The sequence below is a fragment of the Schistocerca serialis genome, chromosome 12 (genome assembly GCF_023864345.2).
Source record: "Schistocerca serialis cubense isolate TAMUIC-IGC-003099 chromosome 12, iqSchSeri2.2, whole genome shotgun sequence".
Taxonomy (NCBI): domain Eukaryota; kingdom Metazoa; phylum Arthropoda; class Insecta; order Orthoptera; family Acrididae; genus Schistocerca; species Schistocerca serialis.
The window spans coordinates 92,926,302-92,947,308 of record NC_064649.1 but is presented as its reverse complement, the minus strand read 5'-3'; the positions used below and the strand labels follow the sequence as shown (position 1 = coordinate 92,947,308).

Genomic DNA, 21,007 nt, shown 5'->3' with positions numbered 1-21,007 from the left:
TCGCTGGCATGTGCGATCTCAAATGGGTGTGGTGCATCAGATCAATTTTCTCAAGACTGATGACAGATAGAGATGTCCACCCAAGTGTAAAGAAAAATTCAATACAGTAGCTAAAATTCCAAATGCAACAACATGTTATGTAATAAGCACCAAACACAAAATCATAGCTGTCCCTATTTCATTCCAAACTTTTTTGAATTTTGCGCAGTGTCTTACTTAAATGTAAAAATCATGATAACAATGACTATTAATGAAATGATGGACACATCATCTTGAAGCTGACATATAAAGCTATAAGTAATGCAAAAATAAAACTTTTTTACTGAATAGTTTTTGTAAAATTGTTTGAGAAAAATTGTAGTCTGTGCACCTTGATTGTGTCATTGCAGCATGTTGCCTACTGGCCAAAAGTGGGCAAACGATGTCTGCCTCCCCTTCTGAACAAACTAATGAACTCACACAGTGCTTTGGATGAAAATTGCTCACCTGTGCATCAGCCACCATATCTATGTGGAGTCCACTGACCATGACTCTGGCAGTATCTATTTTGTTAAAACTTCAGCGACCATCTTCCAAGGCAGAAACTATGATTTTGAACATACTTATTGGTTAATTGCTAGCCACTGTTAGATATTTAAAGAAATTTGTGACATGCGGCTTAGGTGAATATTTACTTTATTGTGATTGGTCTCTGTCATTGACTTTGACTATCAAAACACACACACGCACACACACACACACACACACACACACACACACACACACACACACACACACGGAACCATTGTCTCTGGCCACTAAGGCAGAGCTGCATGTAGCAACTGCAACTAATGGGAGGGGTGTCCCTGAAGTAAGGAGGAAGCTGGGATGGGGACAAGGAGGGAGGGATGGGAGCTAGGGATAGGGGGAGGTGTAGTGCTGGTTGTGGGAGCATGTAGAGATGTGTTGGGAACAGGGCAGAACTGCTAGGTGCAGTTGGAAGGTTTGAGGAAATGTGGTGGGAGGAGGGGGGGCAGGAGGGTGCATGAGAAGAGAAGTAGATGAGGGGTGCGTCATTGGAATAGAAGGCTGTGTAGTGCTAGAGTTGAGACAGGGAAGGGGATAGGTGGGTGAAGGACAGGGACTAGGAAAGGTGTTTCCTGCTTGAGATGAAAGCATTTTTGCCAAAATCTCAAATGTGCAGCAGTCTTTTTGTTGTGCCTGTCTGCAATGCAATGTCCCCTCTATATGGTGATGACAGTGTGTTTTCTTTATGCAACCTACTGTGTACATTTTGTCCATAGATTGTGGAAATACAAAACTGTCATACACCAATTGTACATCAGAATAACGTTGGAGTTTAGAAATCTATTGCTCTTCATCATTGAGGTTTTTGAATTCCAAAATTGTTCTGATGCATAATTAATATATGAGACTTTTGTAAGTACCTTTCTCAGTGCACAGATAAAATTTATGCCTCAGTTTGTGTAAAAAAAAGCACACACACACATTAGCATGCATCAAACAATGGAAAATCCAGGATGAATGTAACAATATTACAAAAGGGACAGTTGCTACTCACCATATAGCAGAGATGCTGAGGCACAGACAGGCATAATAAAAGTACTGTCAGAAAGTGAGCTATCAGCCATCAAGACCTTTGTCAGTAAAAGGCAACATAGGCATACACACTTGACCACAACATCTGGCTACTGGGGCAGACTGCGGGCAGCAGCACATGATGGGAGAGGCAGCGTGGTGATGGAAGCACTAAGGAGGCTGGGGCGGGCCGAGAGAGGTATAGCAGGGTAGGGGTGTGTAACAGTAAAGTGCTGTTTTTGGGAGCTTACAGGGCTAAAGGGATGATGTAGAGAGAGGATGGGGCAGGTAGGTGCCATTGGGAGGTTGATGGAGGTTGTGTGTGTGTGTGGGGGGGGGGGGGGGGGAGGGGGAGAGGGGGTAGTGGGGGGTAGTCAAAAAGGATAGAGATGTAAAAAGCCTATGGGCACATTGGTGGAATAGATGGCTGTGTATTGCTGTAACGGGAACAAGGAAGGGGCTAGATGGGTAAGGACAATGACTAACGAAGTTTGAAGCCAGGAGGGTTCATGTACGTAGTACATATTGCAGTGAGAGTTCCCACCTGTGCAATTCAGAAAAGCCAGTATTGGTGGGAAGGATTCGGATGGCACAAGCTGTGAAGCTGTCACTGAAATGAAGAATGTCATATTGGATGGCATGCTTAGCAACGGGGTGATCAAGCTGTTTCTTGGCTGCACATTGTCGGTGGCCATTCATGAAGACAGACAACTTTTTGGTTGTCATGCACACATGGAATGCACCACAGTGGTTGCAGCTTAGCTTGTAGATCACATGACTGGATTCATGGGTAGCCCTTCATTTGATGGGATAGGTGACTCTTGTGACTGGACTGGAGTAGGTGGTGGTAGGAGGATGTTTGGGACGGGGCTTGCATCTAGCTCTCTTACGGGGATATGAGCCATGAGGCAAGGAACTGGGAGCAGGGTTTGTTTAGGGATGGATGAGAATACTGTGTAGGTTCGGTGGGCAGCGGATTACCAGTGTGGGAGGTGTGGAAAGGATAGTGGGTAGGACATTTCTTATTTCAGGGAACAACGAGAGATAGTAGAAACTCTGGTCAAGAACCCAATTCAGTTGCTCCAGTCCCGGGTGGTATTGAGCCATGAGGGCAGTGCTCCTCTATGTCCAGACAGTGGGACTTTGGGAGGTGTTGGGTGACTGGAAAGATAAGGCAAGGGATACCTATTTTTGTACAAGTTTGAAAGGGTAATTACAATCTTTAAAGGCCTCAGTTAGACCCTCTGTATATTTTGAGAGGGGTCACTAATCACTACAGATGTGACAGCCACAGGTGGGTAGTATCTATGAAAGGAGCTTCGTGGTATGGAATGAATGGCTGCTATCAAAGTGGAAGTATTGCTGGTGGTCGGTAGGTTTGATATGGATAGAGGTACTCATGTAACCATCTTTGAGTTGTAGGTCAATATCGAGGAAGGTGGCTTGATGGACAGAGTAGGACCAGGTTAAGCCAATGGGGGAGATGATGTTGAGATTCTGGAGGAATGTGGATAGGGAGTCCTCACCCTCGATCTAGATCACGTAGATGTCGTCAAAGAACCCAAAACAGGAGAAGGATTTGGGATTCTGGGTGTTCAGGAAGGATTCCTCTTGTTAGCCCTTGAATAGTTTGACATAGGATGGTGCCACGCAGGTGCCTGTAGCTGTACCCCATATTTGGTTAGTCATTGTCCTTACTCATCTGGCCCCTTTTCTGTTCCCATTCCAGCACTACACAGCCTCCTATTCCACCAACGCACCCGAAGTCTTTTTACTTCTCTCCTTTTCTGCTACCTCCCCCCCCCCCCCCCCCCCTCCCCATGCGTCCTCCATAAACCTCCTGACTGCACCTTTCTGCCATACCCTCTCTCCGACTCATCCCTGCAGACTCCCACAAGCAGCACTTTACCGTCACCCACCCCTACCCTGCTATCCCTCCCAATTCCCTGCCCCAGTCTCCTCAGTACCCCCCATCACTCAATTGCCTCTTCCACCGTGCACTGCTGCTCACAGTCTGGTCCCAGCAACAAGAGACTGTGCTCATGTGTGTGCGAGTTGTGTTTGCGTGAGTATGAGTGTGTGTGTACATTGTCTATCTCTGGTAGAGGCCTTGTTGACTGAAAGTTCACTTTCTGACAGTGTTTATGTGGTGAGTAGCAACCATCCTTTTCATACTATTGTTACGTTATGGTGTATGTTTGATATATTTAGTGTTCTGTTTCTTTATGCTAATACAATGATGGTGGACAATGATTGAAACTGGCTATAATAAGTAATCATGAGATGTGTTCTATGCTGTATGCTAGGAATAAACTACAGCACAGAGTGTATTTATCCAGGAAAAATTGTGCAGGTAAAATTAGGCATATAACAGCTCACCCAGAGGTATGGAAGTAATCATTATTCCCACACACCATTCTTGACAGGAGAGGGAAGAAACTGTAATATATGAAACAATGACTTTATATCTCCCATGCACTTTATTGTGATTTGCTGATTATAGATACAGATGCAAAAAAAAAAAAAAAATAAATAAATAAATAAATAAATAAATAAAATAAAATAAATATATGTTTTGTATTGTCAACAGGGATGACCGGATACTTGTTGGGCCGGAAACAACAAGTGATAACTTGCAGAGAGCGGCCATACACATTGTTCACGAGTTCAGTCACCAGTGGTTTGGCAACCTAGTCACACCAATTTGGTTTTCAGAGACATGGCTCAAGGAAGGCTTAGCCACATTCCTTGAGTACCGAGCAACCAATTTTGTAAGTACAGTTAACTGTGGGCTGTTTAGGTGACCAGCCATCATTTATTGAATTTGTACTAAAACCAGGAACAGAGCTTTGAATCAGTGTAGGCAATTACTTAAATTTTTGTGAACTGTAATGCAGAGGCACACTTTAAAAGATCAGAAAGTTTTCTGGTGGGTGGGGGACTGAGAATGTGAGAAGCAGTGAATGAATGGAGGGTATAAGAAAGAGAAAAACAAGGAAACTGGAGTTCACTTTGTAAATGGAAGAGGAGTGGAATTGAAAATGTCAAGAGAAGAAATGGTGATTACACGCTTTGGAAACAGTAAGGGTGTAAAGCAAGTCTAGTGTCCAACTTCCAAAATAGTATGAAGTGCACTCCCTACCACCAAATGACCTTTGCTTGCACACTTGCGACTACTTTGCTCACAGGGCATTATGTCTGAAACAAATAATATGGTCTGTGCAATATGAAACAAGAAATAATCATTCATTAAAAGAATTTGTACAGAGTGCTCAGCTTTGAGGGATGAGGATGCATTGCACTGGAGTTAGAGTCCTACAAGCTAAGCTACACTAAAGCATTAACAAAGAATTACCTAATCTATAGATGTTAAATCAGCACTGCAGTATCTAATGCTTTTGGTCTAGGTCTGAATATGAAATATCGCTTGAGACTTGGCCCTAGGTGTTTAACTGTCAGATGATCACAGTGGAGTGGCTGAATGGTGGAATCCCCTTTATAGTGCGATGAAAATTACTTGATGCTTGATGTCTATCACTTGCCATTACAGTGTTGCCACATCCACTGCCTTCTACTGCTCAGTTACAGACAGCACATGGCACAGTGGGTCACTTAACAAATGCTGTTAATATGTAACATGGAGAAATGTTGGAAGTGGTCACCTTGAGGTATGACAGAAATGCAAGATGCTCTGCTGACAGATGATTTTAACTGAAGAATGACTGAACTGTGGCAGGCTACGGGTTTTGTAGCCCTGAATTTAAACTTAGGTGTCCTAACCTAACCACAGCCTGATGATGTGCAATCTTTATGAGAAAACTGCAACCAACATTCTGTGGCAGAACTAAAATCATGATCACTTTGTTATGTCATTTAATGCTAACCTCTATGAGTAACTTCAAGACAGAAAAATGTCATAATATGTTTGTTTGCATAGCCATCTTCCCCAGCAGAATTTCAGTTTTAGCAGTAAAAGCAAACTGCAATTTCTCCCTATCATTGGTACCTGAGACTCTCCTCACACTGGCTTTATGGGATGTGTTCATTACCAACCAATAAGAAGTCCTGGTTGGCATTTGGTTGCAGATTGTAGGCAACACAGGCAGATTCCAAATGAAAAAAGAATGATGGTAAGAAAAATAAGAGCAAATAAAGGTAATACAATCATGAAAATAACCCAGCAAAGAATGAGAAATAAAAGAGTTATGTTTAAACTAGTTAACTGAATAAAACTGATAACCAAAATCTTGTGATTAGGTTTAGAAAAAAAAAAAAAAAAAAAAAAAATGTTGCATTTGCCAATATTCAAACCTTTAATCTTCTAAGTGTCAGGTTTATATACTAACCACTATGCTATACCATTACACTGCAAAATGCTGTTGTATTTATGACTCTGCTGTCCCAGTAACAGTGATCAGTGACAGCGCTTAGGAATTCAGCTTCATGCAATGTTGTGCAAAGTGTATCAAATGTAAACCAATCCCTGTAATTATACTAACTGCATAAATGACACTGAATCACATTTTGTGCAGAAGTATCCAGTAGTGTTTGGTTAGTGCTGTTTGGTTAGCCAGACCCAGGTTTCAGGATGCAGACACTTCAAGAAAGAAAGCCAAACAAGAAATTGGAAGTGAACTAATTGTTGTGGCAGTTAGGCAGTGGCAAACAGTTCAGGCATGATGTGGAGTGCTATGACTGGGGGAGATAATCTACAATGCATTAAGTGTCAACTATTAAATAATTTTAATCAGACTATAGGTGTTGTTGTGTACCATATGACTGTATACACACAAGCACTAAAGGAACCATGTTCATTTAATTAGACAAAATGCAACTGCAGTTATTTCCAGCCAAAAGTGAAATGATCAAAATATCACTGTCAAGTCTGCTGCTGGATCACATTGTTTAAATTTTACAATATTTTAGAAAGCAACTGCTCACACAACATCAGTTGGTTACTGCTGGTAAGGAAACACATCTCACACAGTAACCAGCAACAACCAGCTGATGATGTCAATCATTTAATTCGAACCAATACTGTGGGAACTTCCTGGGAGATTAAAACTGTGTGCTGGACTCAGAACCTTTGCCTTTCACACACATGTCCACTACTGACTGAGCTACCCAACCACGACTCACTACCCACCCTCACAGCTTCACTTGCCTGCAAAAGACAAAGGTCACAAGTTCGAGCCTTGGTCTGGCATACAGTTTTGATCTGCCAGGAAGTTTCATATCAATGCATGCTTCACCGCAGAGTGAAAATCTCATTCTGGTAATATTATGGGATTTACGTGACATGATCCAGTGCAATACTTGACAGCCATATGTTGGTTATTTTTATTTTGTTTAGAAGTGACCGTAATGGAGTTCTGTCTAGTGGAGTGGACAGGGCTCTTTTAAGGTGTGTGTGTGTGTGTGTGTGTGTGTGTGTGTGTGTGTGTGTGTGTGTGTGTGTGTGTGTGTGTGGAACTGCCAGCTTGCAACCTGAAAAGAAAAGAGGTACAACCTATCAGGAGCTGCAACACTGATAACAGTGTAGTGATTCTGCTTGCTGACCAGGGAAATGTAACTACAGCAATGAAAACAGAAGATAATCAGCAGAGATATGTGACCTACTAGATGTGACAATCTACCAAAAGCTAAGCACGGAACCAACACAGTGGATAACAGAAAATACAAATCTGTTAATCAAGACCTCTTTCTTTACATACTTACAGAGAAAGTGAAACACAGAAGTGCTTCTACCATGGCCACATGGTTCACCAAAAATCTTTAAAGATGGCAAAGACCAATTGTAGGCATTCCTGGCACATTGATTTCTAAACTGATGAACTTGGCCTTCTCATCCATCTCCAACCAACACACACATAAATGACTTTGGATATTTCATTGAGAGAGTATATTAACTAAAACTTGGATCAAACAACATCCAAATCAGCTCTGATGTTGTTTGTTTGTTTATCAAAGTGCCACTTGTTGACTCTCTGGAGTATGTTGCATCCATATTTCTGCAGGACCCCTCTGAATTGTTTCATGCACGTCTCCATGTTGTAATCCTGTAGTGTGTGTAACAGGAAAGTCACGCCCAAAGGAACTTGGGGAAAGGACCCAAATGGAAGGGCTTGAGCACAGAGGTTTTCATTTCAATAATATTTTCCGTTTTGTCAAAAATACAAATACAACTTTATTACATCAACAAACAAATTGTGAGAATAAATAAACAGGGTAAATAATTAAAATAATTAGTTATAATATGTTTTTAAACATCTAAACATTCTGAACAAAGCACATTCTCCTTTAAGCCAAATGTAAAAGTATGAATTGGTTACACAACTTGGACTGAGATAACAATTTCAAAAGATTTTTTTTCTCAACAGATGATCACAACCCCTAAATCATGGGTGAGGGTCACTTATGCTTTCTTCTTTCATAAGATACAACAGAATACAACAACTCCTTCCCTCTTTCCTGATGAGGCAACAGTTTGTTGCGAAAGCTTGAATTTTGTGTGTATGTTTGTGTTTGTTTGTGTGTCTGTCAACCTGCCAGCACTTTCTTTTGGTAAGTCACATCATCTTTGTTTTTAGATATAGAATACAACATTTGTTACACAAAATTACTAGATACACAGAGTAAAAAATAACAGTAATAATTTATTTTTTATGACCACTGTGGTGTCACCGCCAGACACCACACTTGCTAGGTGGTAGCTTAAATCGGCTGCGGTCCATTTAGTACATGTCGGACCCACGTGTCGCCACTGTGTGATCGCAGACCGAGCGCCACCACAAGGCAGGTCTCGAGATACGATATAGCACTCGCCCCAGTTGTACGGACGACATTGCTAGCGACTACATGGACGAAGCATTGCTCATTAGCCGAGCCGATAGTTAGAATAGCCTTCAGCTAAGTCCATGGCTACGACCTAGCAAGGCGCCATTAGCCTTACATAGTTTGATAGTTACGTATGAAATGTCTCCTCAAGGACGTTGTAAACCAATGAGGAAATAAAAGTTAAGTATTCGAGGAGGTGCATACTTTTCTTATTAGCATTTACTACTTATCCTGTTCCAGAATTCATGCCCGTCTGCGTTAGATAGCGTGCATTTCGGCCTCCTCTATCTACAAGGTGTTGGCACATTTGCCAACACATCAACCACTGCTAATGTCCCAAGACTTCAAAGGAACAAGGCTCATTTAAACAGCAAAAGAAATGCAATTAAGGTGAACACACGGATTAGACAGTTAGCCAAGATTTCAAATACAATGAAGCTTAACTTCCCTGCAGAGCCTGCATTTAGAAGCATTAGGCTTTCATTATAGAATGGGAACATCTTGTCACCTTTACCAACACCGGCTGTTACCTGAGGCCCTCAGTAGCCAATACCCAAATCCTGATTATGAAAAATTACTCAAATAAACCACAAGGAACAAAAATACAGATTTAACAGCTATTGTCTCTCTATAATGACGTTGGCACAACATTTCTTGCATGATTCTAATGGCCAAGATAACAAGAATACCGAATAAATAGATGTAGATACAAGTGTAAATTCAGTTCAGAAAATTGTGTCATTTATGGACTAACCAACACAAACAACAACATCTGTTAAACATTTTTCCCCTGAATGGCACAGCAAAGCATGAATAGCAACTGAAAATAAGGACCTTTCTTAGTAATTAGGCATTAAAAGCACCATCATAAAACTTTAAAACTACAAATATCTCAGAGTCCTGAGGAGCATATATGGGACATATATCACCAACTGAAATTCAGTTAGGTTTAAATTCTTGGGCAAATGTGCCTCTAGCTTACAGTTTGCACTGCTCCTGCCTGCACACATAAGCAAATAACCCGTCTAGAACATCAGCGGCACAGCTGTACGGTGATGCAGCCCTTAGTCTTAGCGGAGCTTCAAAGACAACACTAAAACATACTATAATACAATATTAGGCGAGGCATGGAATTTACACTCAAAATGACAAGGAGCTGTTCCTTATCTAAGGCAAAAGTATTTAAAAGTCACTCAAGCCACTCAAACAATTGCCGAAGCATCATTCCGGAAGAAGTGACTACAAAGCATGATGTATACCAAGGTATCCTACCAGACTTTCCAATTGTAGACATCTTCACATTCAAGTCTGCACAGAAACAACCAATGGCAAGGTGAAAAGAAGCAAAGACACTTGCAGAAAAGGTAATGTGTGACAAATCCACTGCAGTGAGACACAGACAGTCACCATTCAAGTCCACTGCCAGCTCCACAGCAAAACACAGTTGCAATTGCTGCACTGTATGACCAAGCACGCACCTTTCCAATCTGCCTTGTACTGGCTTGTATCCACTCCGACTGCCAACCACCCTTCACTCTGCAACCTTGCTCACCTTGCTTCGGTTGGGTGCCACCTAACTTCTTCAATTGATAGCTGACACAGATTGTAGGTTACAGAAATCTTGGAAAAAAGAGTATTTGAGGAACTTTATGTACTGTTGTTAACTTGGCAGATATTATTCCTAGATGTCTGGCCAGTGGCTAAGTTATTGACTAAGAGATTAACAGGACTCAGGAACCTTAACACGTCACATGGATGCAAATAACGAGGAACTAACTTATGAGCAATACCCACACCCCCTTTTGCTGAACACTAAAATAGTGAATGAAAGCTCTGTCTCCTACCTTGGCCCCTAAATTCGTGTTTCCCTTGTTTGTAATTAAAGAAATTGGTTGTAATTAAAGAAATTATTCAGGTAGTGAAGGGAGATGAAAATTTAATGGTCATGGGTGACTGGAATTCGAGAGTAGGAAAAGGGAGAGAAGGAAACATAGTAGGTGAATATGGATTGGGGCTAAGAAATGGAAGAGGAAGCTGCCTGGTAGAATTTTGCGCAGAGCATAACTTAATCATAGCTAACACTTGGTTCAAGAATCATGAAGCAAGGTTGTATACATGGAAGAACCGTGGAGATACTAGAAGGTATCAGATAGATTATATAATGGTAAGACAGAGCTTCAGGAACCAAGTTTTAAATTGTAAGACATTTCCAGTGGCAGATGTGGACTTGACCACCATCTATTAGTTATGAACTGTAAATTAAAACTGAAGAAACTGCAAAAAGGTGGGAATTTAAGGAGATGGGACCTGGATAAACTGAAAGAACCAGAGGTTGTACAGGGTTTCGGGGAGAGCATAAGGGAACAATTGAAAGGAGTGGGGGAAAGAAATACAGTAGAAGAAGAATGGGTAGCTTTGAGGGATGAAATATTGAAGGCAGCAGAGGATCAAACAGGTAAAAAGACGAGGGCTAGTAGAAACCCTTGGGTAACAGAAGAAATATTGAATTTAATTGATGAAAGGAGAAAATATAAAAATGAAGTAAATGAAGCAGGCAAAAAGGAATACAAACGTCTCAAAAATGAGGTTGACAGGAAGTGCAAAATGGCTAAGCAGGGATGGCTAGAGGACAAATGTAAAGATGTAGAGGCCTATCTCACTAGGAGTAAGATAGATACTGCCTACAGGAAAATTAAAGAGATCTTTGGAGAAAGGAGAACCACTCGCATGAATATCAAGAACTTTGATGGAAACCCAGTTCTAAGCAAAGAAGGGAAAGCAGAAAGGTGGAAGGAGTATATAGAGGGTCTATACAAGGGCGATGTGTACTTAAGGACAATATTATGGAAATGGAAGAGTATGTAGATGAAGATGAAATGGTAGATATGGTACTGCGTGAAGAGTTTGACAGAGCACTGAAAGACCTGAGTCGAAACAAGGCCCCTGGAGTAGACAACATTCCATTAGAACTACTGACAGCCTTTGGAGAGCCAGTCCTGACAAAACTCTACCATCTGGTGAGCAAGATGTATGAGACAGGCGAAATACCCTCAGACTTCAAGAAGAATATAATAATTCCAATCCCAAAGAAAGCAGGTGTTGACAGATGTGAAAATTACCGAACTATCAGTTTAATAAGTCACGGCTCCAAAATACTAACACAAATTCTTTACAGACGAATGGAAAAACTGATAGAAGCTGACCTCGGGAAAGATCAATTCGGATTCCGTAGAAATGTTGGAACACGTGAGGCAATACTGACCCTATGACTTATCTTAGAAGAAAGATTAAGGGAAGGCAAACCTACATTTCTAGCATTTGTAGACTTAGAGAAAGCTTTTGACAATGTTGATTGGAATACTCTCTTTCAAATTCTGAAGGTGGCAGGGGTAAAATACAAGGAGCGAAAGGCTATTTACAATTTTAGCAGAAAGCAGATGAGAGTTATAAGAGTCGAGGGGTATGAAAGGGGGGAAGCAGTGGTTGGGAAGGGAGTGAGACAGGGTTGTAGCCTATCCCATTATTCAATCTGTATATTGAGCAAGCAGTAAAGGAAACAAAAGAAAAGTTCGGAGTAGGTATTAAAATCCATGGAGAAGAAATAAAAACTTTGAGGTTCACCGATGACATTGTAATTCTGTCAGAGACAGTAAAGGACTTGGAAGAGCAGTTGACTGGAATGGACAGTGTCTTGAAAGGAGGATACAAGATGAACGTCGACAAAAGCAAAACGAGGATAATGGAATGTAGTCAAATTAAGTCGGGTGTTGATGAGGGAATTAGATTAGGAAATGAGACACTTAAAGTAGTAAAGGAGTTTTGCTATTTGGGGAGCAAAATAACTGATGATGGTCGAAGTAGAGAGGATATAAAATGTAGAGTGGCAATGGCAAGGAAAGCGTTTCTGAAGAAGATAAATTTGTTAACATCAACTATAGATTTAAGTGTCAGGAAGTCGTTTCTGAAAGTATTTGTATGGAGTGTAGCCATGTATGGAAGTGAAACGTGGACGATAAATAGTTTAGACAAGAAGAGACTAGAAGCTTTCAAAATGTGGTGCTACAGAAGAATGCTGAGGATTAGATGGGTAGACCGCATAACTAATGAGGAGGTACTGAATAGGATTGGGGAGAAGAGGAGTTTGTGGCACAACTTGACAAGAAGAAGGGATCGGTTGGTAGGACATGTTCTGAGGCATCAAGGGATCACAAATTTAGCATTGGAGGGCAGTGTGGAGGGTAAAAATCGTAGAGGGAGACCAAGAGATGAATACACTAAGCAGATTCAGAAGGATGTAAGCTGCAGTAGGTACTAGGAGATGAAGAAGCTTGCACAGGATAGAGTAGCATGGAGAGCTGCATCAAACCAGTCTCAGGACTGAAGACCACAACAACAACTTGGTTGTAATGACATGCCTGTCTGTGATGTGCTAGCCCTGTGTTCCGAGTAGCCCTTCTCCAGTTTCACTCGCTAACCTCCAGGGTGATTTTATCAGGAGCTCATTTATCGACCATACGTTGGCCAATGGGGAATTGAAGGTGTAGGTGAACACAAAGGAAGTGGGAATTGCCTTGATTGCCTCATGTTGCGCGGACCTATAAATTAAATTTGACCAAGGAATCGATTAATATCTCTCACTTTTTCTGAAACATGGCATGGAGTATGATTACCCTTTTCACAAAGGGTAGATCCTTGTAAGGTAATGAGTGGTGGTGAGATGTCTAATGGTGTTTTCACAACAAAATATTGTTAACTCTCTTGAAGTAAACGCTGGAGCATTATCACTAACCAAAGACTTGGGTGAGCCAAAGATGTAAAATATTTTAGACAAATGACAAATAGGAAAGACCACTGTCTGCCCTCAGTTAGGAACTAACCAGGTAAACCAAGAAAAGGGGCCAACTACAACAAAAATGTAATGATTCACACCCCAAGTACAAGGGAGGTGACCCATGTAATCAATGTAAAATTTATCATTGGGATGGCTCTCTCAGGCTGACTGCAAAAAAGTCCGTATGCAAGTTAGGGTTGGGTTTAGCTGCCTTACACAGTTCACACTCCCCCAACAAATGTTGAATTCCCTGTACAGGGAAGGCCATGTCACATGTTCTTTGATATTCAAAAAAATGGTTCAAATGGCTATGAGCACTATGGGACTTAACATCTGAGGTCATCAGTCCCCTAGAACTTAGAACTACTTAAACCTAACTAATCTAAGGACATCACACACATCCACGCCCGAGGGAGGATTCGAACCTGCGACCGTAGCGATCACGCAGTTCCAGACTGAAGCGCCTAGAGCCACTCGGCCACACAGGCCAGCTCGTTGATTTTGACAATAGTTTTATAAACATCCAAGTGCCCACCCAGCAAGGAATTATGAAAATATTGGAATATCGGAGGTACCAGCTCCTTAGGTAAACAAATTCTAAAGGTTTTGTTGCCTCTCTTCCTATGACAAACAATGCCTTTATTTAAGATGTACCCCATCACCTGTTCCCCATCATATAACCTATGTTTGATTGATAGGGTCCTGATCCTGTTTATTCTTAAGATTTCCAAAGAGCCATTGCACCACAGTCAGCGCCCTGGACACCCAAGCAACCTGCTAGGTCTCGTGCACATCCTGCCTGTGTTAGTCTTCTTCAGTTCTTCAAACATACAACTCAAGGTATCAGTGATTTGGTTGTTGGTGGGGGCTTTAATATACTTAACCTTAAAATATAATGTGGAGATACAGAACACCCACCATGTAATATTTTCCATATTCCTGGTGTGTGCTAAGACCCTGCTCGTGACTGGTTATGTCTCCAATACAAACGCACTGTGCTCTAGATTAAACTCGAACTTTTCCAAAGTGAAAATAACTGCTACAGTGTCCTACTCATACATGCAGTACCTAAGCTCTGTAGGGGACGGTCCCCTCAATGCGTAAGTGACACGATGGTGTTCACCTTAATGCTCTTGCAAGAGAACAGCTGTAACCCCATAATTAGAGGCATCAGTTTGGACAATGTATGGGAACTCAGAATTGGGAATGACCAGCACAAGAGGGTTACTGAGAGCCATATTAATGGCTTCAAAGGAGGCCTGATGATTTTCAGCCCAGTTAAACACATCACTCTTTTTATGCAAATTGTTATGAGGAACTGCTAACTAGGTGAAGTTTGACACAAATTTATGAAATAAATTACCCATGCCAAAGAACCTGGACACCCTTTTATTATTCCTAGAGGGATGAATGTTTTGTAAATCCTGATTCTGCTTTTGGTTGACCATAACCCCACCTATGGAAACCAAGTGTCCAAAAAAGGAAATCTGCCGCCAAGCCAATGTGATTTTAGATGGTTTAACAGTGAGCCCAGCTGCTCTAAGATGAAGCAGGACTTATTCTGAATGTCAAAGGTGCTCGGCAAAAGAGGCACTTAAAAACAATATCATCATACAAGTAATTATAGACTTAGAATAACTCCAAATCACCGAACATGTTATCCAAGATGTGGGACAAAACAGCAGCTCCAGGTGACAGGCCAAAAGAAACCTGGCTGACATTATACAGATTCCAGTCTGTACAAAAGGCTGTAATGTGTTATAGAGTTTTCATTCAACAGAATTTGCTAATAAGCTTGGTTGAAATCAAGCATGGTAAGAAAACATGGCCCCAAAAACCACATAAAACAATTATGGAGTTCGGGAAGAGGAGTACATTACAGAACAAAATTATCATTTAATACCCTATACTCCATGACCGTTTGGTAGTCCCTCTCTTGCCCCTTGAGCACTAGAGATACGAGAGAGGTATATAGGGGTGTTGAAGGTCTAATACCATATCATGGAGCCCAAAATATTCATCTTGGGAGGCAAAAGCTTATAAAGAGCATGCCACACCAGAATCTCATGTATTAGGTGGATCTTATATTTAATTTTGTTAGTATATACCAATTTATTGGTAAGCATGTCAGGGAAACAACCAAGAATCTCCAGATGTTGGCCAGCTTAAACCAGTTCCAAGTGACTAACCTTGAAATGTGATTGCTGAAGCTGGAAACTATTCACCCTCGGAAAACCTTGATAGGAACTTAATGCTACCCACTCACAAGGGTGAAATTTAAAAAAGAAAACTCTATCAACATAATCAAGACAGGTTTGCCATATGCAATCACACTTCAAAAGAAGACTGAAGCACAAATTCTTAATTATGAATTAATTAATAGGCCTCTAGAAGTTGAGAATTCTAAGTGTCCCACTCAGCTCACCTTCCAGAGGCAACATCTGGCCATTGACAGCCTGACATCTCTGATATGAAGCATGCGAGAAAGGCATCTTACACACTGCTGCAAACTCAAGATACCATTTGTAATCCAACAGGGAGATGATGCTGCCTGAATCAAGCATGGCGCACATGGGTTCCTGGTTAAGTTCGACACAGATATAGGGGAGAACCCAACCTGTTGCTGCCCTAATATGAGCACAATGCCTCAGCGGCACGGGGTATGCCCTGTTGCCCATTTCTAATACTGTCAGCTCTTCGGACTCTCATTCACAAGGTGTCCCCCATTGCCACATTGGAAACAAACTTCCGGCATAGACTGTCTTCTGGGGAAAGGGGGGGGGGGGGCAGTTGCTTGCAGGTACCCTCCAGTTTACCTGGGGAGAAAGGTGAAAGGTAAGACTCTCCAATCCCCCATATTGCTCATGAGCAATCACACATAAATGATCATCTGGCTTCATAACTTATAAAATGTTATCGAGAGCTTCACCCTCTGTTACCTGTAGTTCTACAGCGGAGTCCACTACACAAATCTCCTCAGTCAAGGTTTCACCAGGGTTTTGCACATGCCAAAAATGTTTGTGCTCAAGTTCACTTTCTTAAAGTGGATTGTAATTTTAGCTGGATAATGCGTTGTCTCATGTTGTGCAGCAACCTTTGCCCCTGCAATACTTCTAAAAATATTGTGCTAGGTAACCCATGAGTTAACAGATATAATAGCCACAGAATAAAACAGTGAGACATATCTGAGGCATTGCTGTGAAATTCAAAGTGAAGATTTATTCACAAGAGCAACTCAAACTGTGCATATTGTTCAACAGAAAGTTTGGCAACTCTCTGAAGCAAATGGACAATAAGATTAGGCAGTCTTCTGAAAGATTCTGTAATGGGTGGTTTTCCTCTTCTGTCCCTTTGGGGCCACTCAGTTGTGCTAACTGGCCAATGGCTGAAGAACCATCTTCACTCGCGCCACCACATCATCGACACCCAGAAACATCACACCTACCTGCAGTTCTTTAAATTGGGCTAGCAACTGATTATTAAACTGGCCTGTTCCCCACTCACTTGCAGCTGCTTTAAGTCAGCAAGATGATTACTCCAAATGAATAAGTTGAGCCTGGACATTATATGCCTGCTTTAGGGTCAGTTGGGCGACCTCAAGAATTTCAGTGTTCTAACGCAGCGTTACCAGAGCTGCTGAACAAGTATGAAGCACATCACCCACTTGAGCAGTCCTCTTCAGTGAGGCTCAGCAGTCTATCCAAAAAGGCGTGCAAATGGGCTGTCAAATCCGCTACACTTCTGTTGCCTGCCTGCTGATTAATCCTCAGTTCACATTCCAAATGATCATGCTGGAGAAAAGAAATTCCTGTGCAGTCTCTGGCAGCCATGCTTTGTAATAGGAATGAATACTATTTTCTATAACACACTAAGTACACATGTAACGTAATGAATGGTGAATGATGATGCCAACAAGGAAAGAAAAGATTCTACCCTCTGAAAAAACCAGTTGTACTGGTTAATTCACACCCAAAGGAACTCAGGGAAAGAACACAGTAGATGAAAGAACACAGTAGATGAAGTGGAGCCCAGGAATTTTCTTTTCAACAACATTCACCATTTTATCAAAAATACAAATACAACTTTATTACACCAACAAACAAATTGTGAGAATAAATATGACAGGATAGATAATTGAAATAATTAGTTGTAATAAAATTTTTAAAAAAATCTGAACATTCTGAGCAAAGCACACTCTCTTTTAATCCAATTATAGAAGTATGAATTGGTTACACAAATCGAACTGAGATATGAATTTCAAAAGATTTTTTTTATCTACACTTACCAAAAGCAGATCACAACTCTTAAATCATGAGTGAGGCTCACTTATGCTTTCTTCTTCTGTAAGATACAACAGAATACGACATTTGCTACACAGAATTGCTAGATATACAGAGTAAAAAAATTACACTAATAATTTATTTTTTGTGAGCATTGTTCGTGTCCTAAGACTTTAAATGACAAAGACCCATTTAAAGGGCAAAAGAAATACAGTTAAAATGAACTTCCCTGCTGAGCCTGCAATTTAAAAGCATTAGGCTTTGATTACAGATGGAGCTGCCTTGTCACCATTACAAACATGGGCTGGCACCTCCAACATGTGAGTTGTCTATCTTGATATTAACATGCCTGTCTAACCATTCGATCTCTCTGGAAGGCAGTCATGCTTGCTCAATCAACCACAAGGCATGCCCAGGCCCAAATACGTGGCCGGCCAAACTTTTCAGTAGCAAGTATGGCGGGTGCATTTGAATTGCAGATAGACTTACTAGTTGAAGTACAAATACCATGTGCCCACCTGAGGCATGCAATAGCCTGTGCATAATTTCTGATTTTGAACAGTCGCTCAAATAAACCTCAAAGAGCGAAAACACAGATTTCTCAGCTACTGTCTATATACAGTGTTGCTGAAACAATGTTTCACAGCAAAGCACGAATGGCAGTTGCAGTTCTTAGTAATAAGGCATTAAACGCAACTTCATGAAACTTTAAAACTACAAACAGCTCAGAGCCCTGGGAGAGCATATATTACCAATTGAAATCCGGTACGGTTTAAATATTCAGAAGAGTAGCAAACATGTCACTAGCTTATAGTTCACCCTGCTCCTGCCAGCACACATAAGCAAATAACATGTTCAGAACATCAGCAGCACAACTGCACAGTGACGCAGCACACCCTTCGTGTTACCGGAGCTCCAAGTTACAACATTACGCGAGACAGAGCATGGAATTTACACTCAAAACGATGAGGAGCTGTTCCTTATGTAAGGTAAAAGTCCTAAAATCACTCAAGCCACTCACATATGAGCCTTAATATGTAATAATACACCAAACAAATATTGGGGTGCAAACCCCTCAGTCTAATACAGAAGTCATTTTCTTTCACACACAAATGCCAAGGCACCATTCAGAAAGAAGTGACCACAAAGCATGGAGTGACACTATACCAAGGTATACTGACCTGGTCTCCAAATGGTAGAAATCTTCACTTTCAAGTGTGTCAGAAACAACCTTTGGCTAGGTGAAAGGAAGCTAAGACACTTGCAGAAAAGGCAGTGTGTGACAAATTCATTGCAGCAAGACAAAGAAAGTGACCATCCCAATCCACTGACAGCCTCACAATAAAACACAGATACAATTGATGCACTGCACAGCTGAACACGTGCCTTCCCTATCTGCCTTGGATGGAGTTGCAATAACAAGGAACATAGGTTCCAAACTTGATAGCAGTATGTTATTGCAGAATATTCTAGTATTTAATCAGTTCAAGTTTAAGACAAAGTGGCAAAACTGTGTAAAAATTGTTATTCACAGGTGGAACCCACATGGGAAATGCCAGATAAGTTTCTGAATGAAATGCATCGGGTGATGCTACAAGACAGCACACGGTTCACCCGCCCACCTTTCACTGCTGTTGAAACTGTAACACAGCTGATCCAGACGTTTGATTCCATATCATACAGTAAAGGTTTGTGTTTGTTGCTCATTACAGGTAAAGATAGCCATTCATGGATATATTTTAGTATTTTGGGCAAGTTTTCTCAGTAGTAAGAGTAGTTTTAACACTTGAGTAGAGTATTTAGCTGTTTTTAGCATGCTGTATTATCTCTTCTTATGTTAATAGTCGTGTGTGTATTTTATTGCCTCTTCATGTATTGTAGTCACTTGTTGGACAGCATGTCAAATGTGATATTGGAGAATTCAGTTTCCAGTACTGTGAATAGAACAGCATTATGAAGTACCTACCATCAGCTGAGGCAGTGATAAGCTATCTGCTGATGAGGTAACAACATAATTGCATACATACTTACTAAGTGCAAGGAAACGTAAGCATCAATATGTACACTATGTGATCAAAAGTATCCAGACACCCACAAAAACATACCTTTTTCTTATTAGGTGCATTGTGCTGCCACTTACTGCCAGTACTCCATTACAGTGACCTCAGTAGTCTTTAGACACCGTGAGAGAGCAGAATGGGGCACTCGGCGGAACTCAGACTTTGAATGTGGTCAGGTGATTTGGTGTCACTTGTGTCATACATCTGTACACAAGATTTCCATACTCCTAAACATCACTAGGTCCACAGTTTCTGGTGTGATAGTGAAGTGGAAACATGAAGGGCACATACAGCACAAAAGCATACAGATCGACCTCGTCTGTTGACTGAAAGAGACTGCCAACAGTTGAAGAGGGTCGTAATGTGTAATAGGCCAACACCTATCCAGACCATTACACAGGAATTCCAAACAGCATCAGGATCCACTGCAAGTACTATGACAGTTAGGCGGGAGGTGAGAAAACTTGGAGTTCATGGTCAAGCGGCTGATCATAAGCCACACATCACGCCAGTAAATGCCAAACGACGCTTTGCTTGGTGTAAGGAGCATAAACATTTTACTATTGAACAGTGGAAAAACGTTGTGTGGAGTGACGAATCACAGTATGCAATGTGGTGATTTGATGACAGGGTGTGGGTATCACGAATGCCCAGTGAGCATCGTCTGCCAGCATGTGTAGTGCCAGGTGATGGTGATGGTGATGGTGTTATGGTGTGGTTGTATTTTTCATGGAGAGGGCTTGCACCCCTTGTTGTTTTGCATGCCACTATCACAGCACTATATTGATGTTTTAAGCACCGTCTTGCTTCCCACTGTTGGAAGATCAATTTGGCGATGGTGGTTGCATCGTCCAACACAGTCATGCACCTATTTGTAATGTGCGGCCTGTGGTGGAGTGGTTACATGACAATAACATCCCTGTAAGGGACTGGCCTGCACAGAGTCCTGACCTGAATCCTATAGAACCCCATTGGGATGTTTTGGAATGCCGATTTCGTACGAGGCCTCTTTGACCAACATCATACTTCTCCTCAGTGCAGCACTCCATGAAGAATGGGCTTCAATTTCCCAAGAAACCCTCCAGCATCTGACTGAACATATGCCTGTGAGAGTGGAAGCTGTCATAAAGGATAAGAGTGGGCCAACACAATATTTAATTCCAGCATTACCGATGGAGGGCACCATGAACTTATGAGTCATTTTCAGCCAGGTGTCTGGATACTTTTTATCACATAGTGTAGGTGAACACATAACCTTATAATAAACCAGCAGAGAAACTTGGCATTGCCAAGGCATTTACGTACAGTGTGACATCATATCTCCTGAACTGTGTGTTGTGCAATGATATAATTTTGTAGGTACATTCAGCAGCATATGTAGTTACCGTCTGCAAAATGTATTGCGAATGGAGTAAGTAGGA

At 41.4% G+C, this 21,007-nt stretch overlaps 1 protein-coding gene across 1 annotated transcript in view; it reads left to right on the top strand.

Annotated features, from left to right (window-relative positions):
* LOC126428215 (aminopeptidase Ey-like) overlaps positions 1–21,007 on the top strand; it is a 265,785-nt gene that overhangs the window by 133,925 nt on the left and 110,853 nt on the right. Inside the window, exons 10-11 of the mRNA XM_050090131.1 lie at positions 4,169–4,349; positions 19,061–19,214. Coding sequence (XP_049946088.1) covers positions 4,169–4,349; positions 19,061–19,214 — 335 coding nt within the window. The remainder of the gene's footprint in view (positions 1–4,168; positions 4,350–19,060; positions 19,215–21,007) is intronic.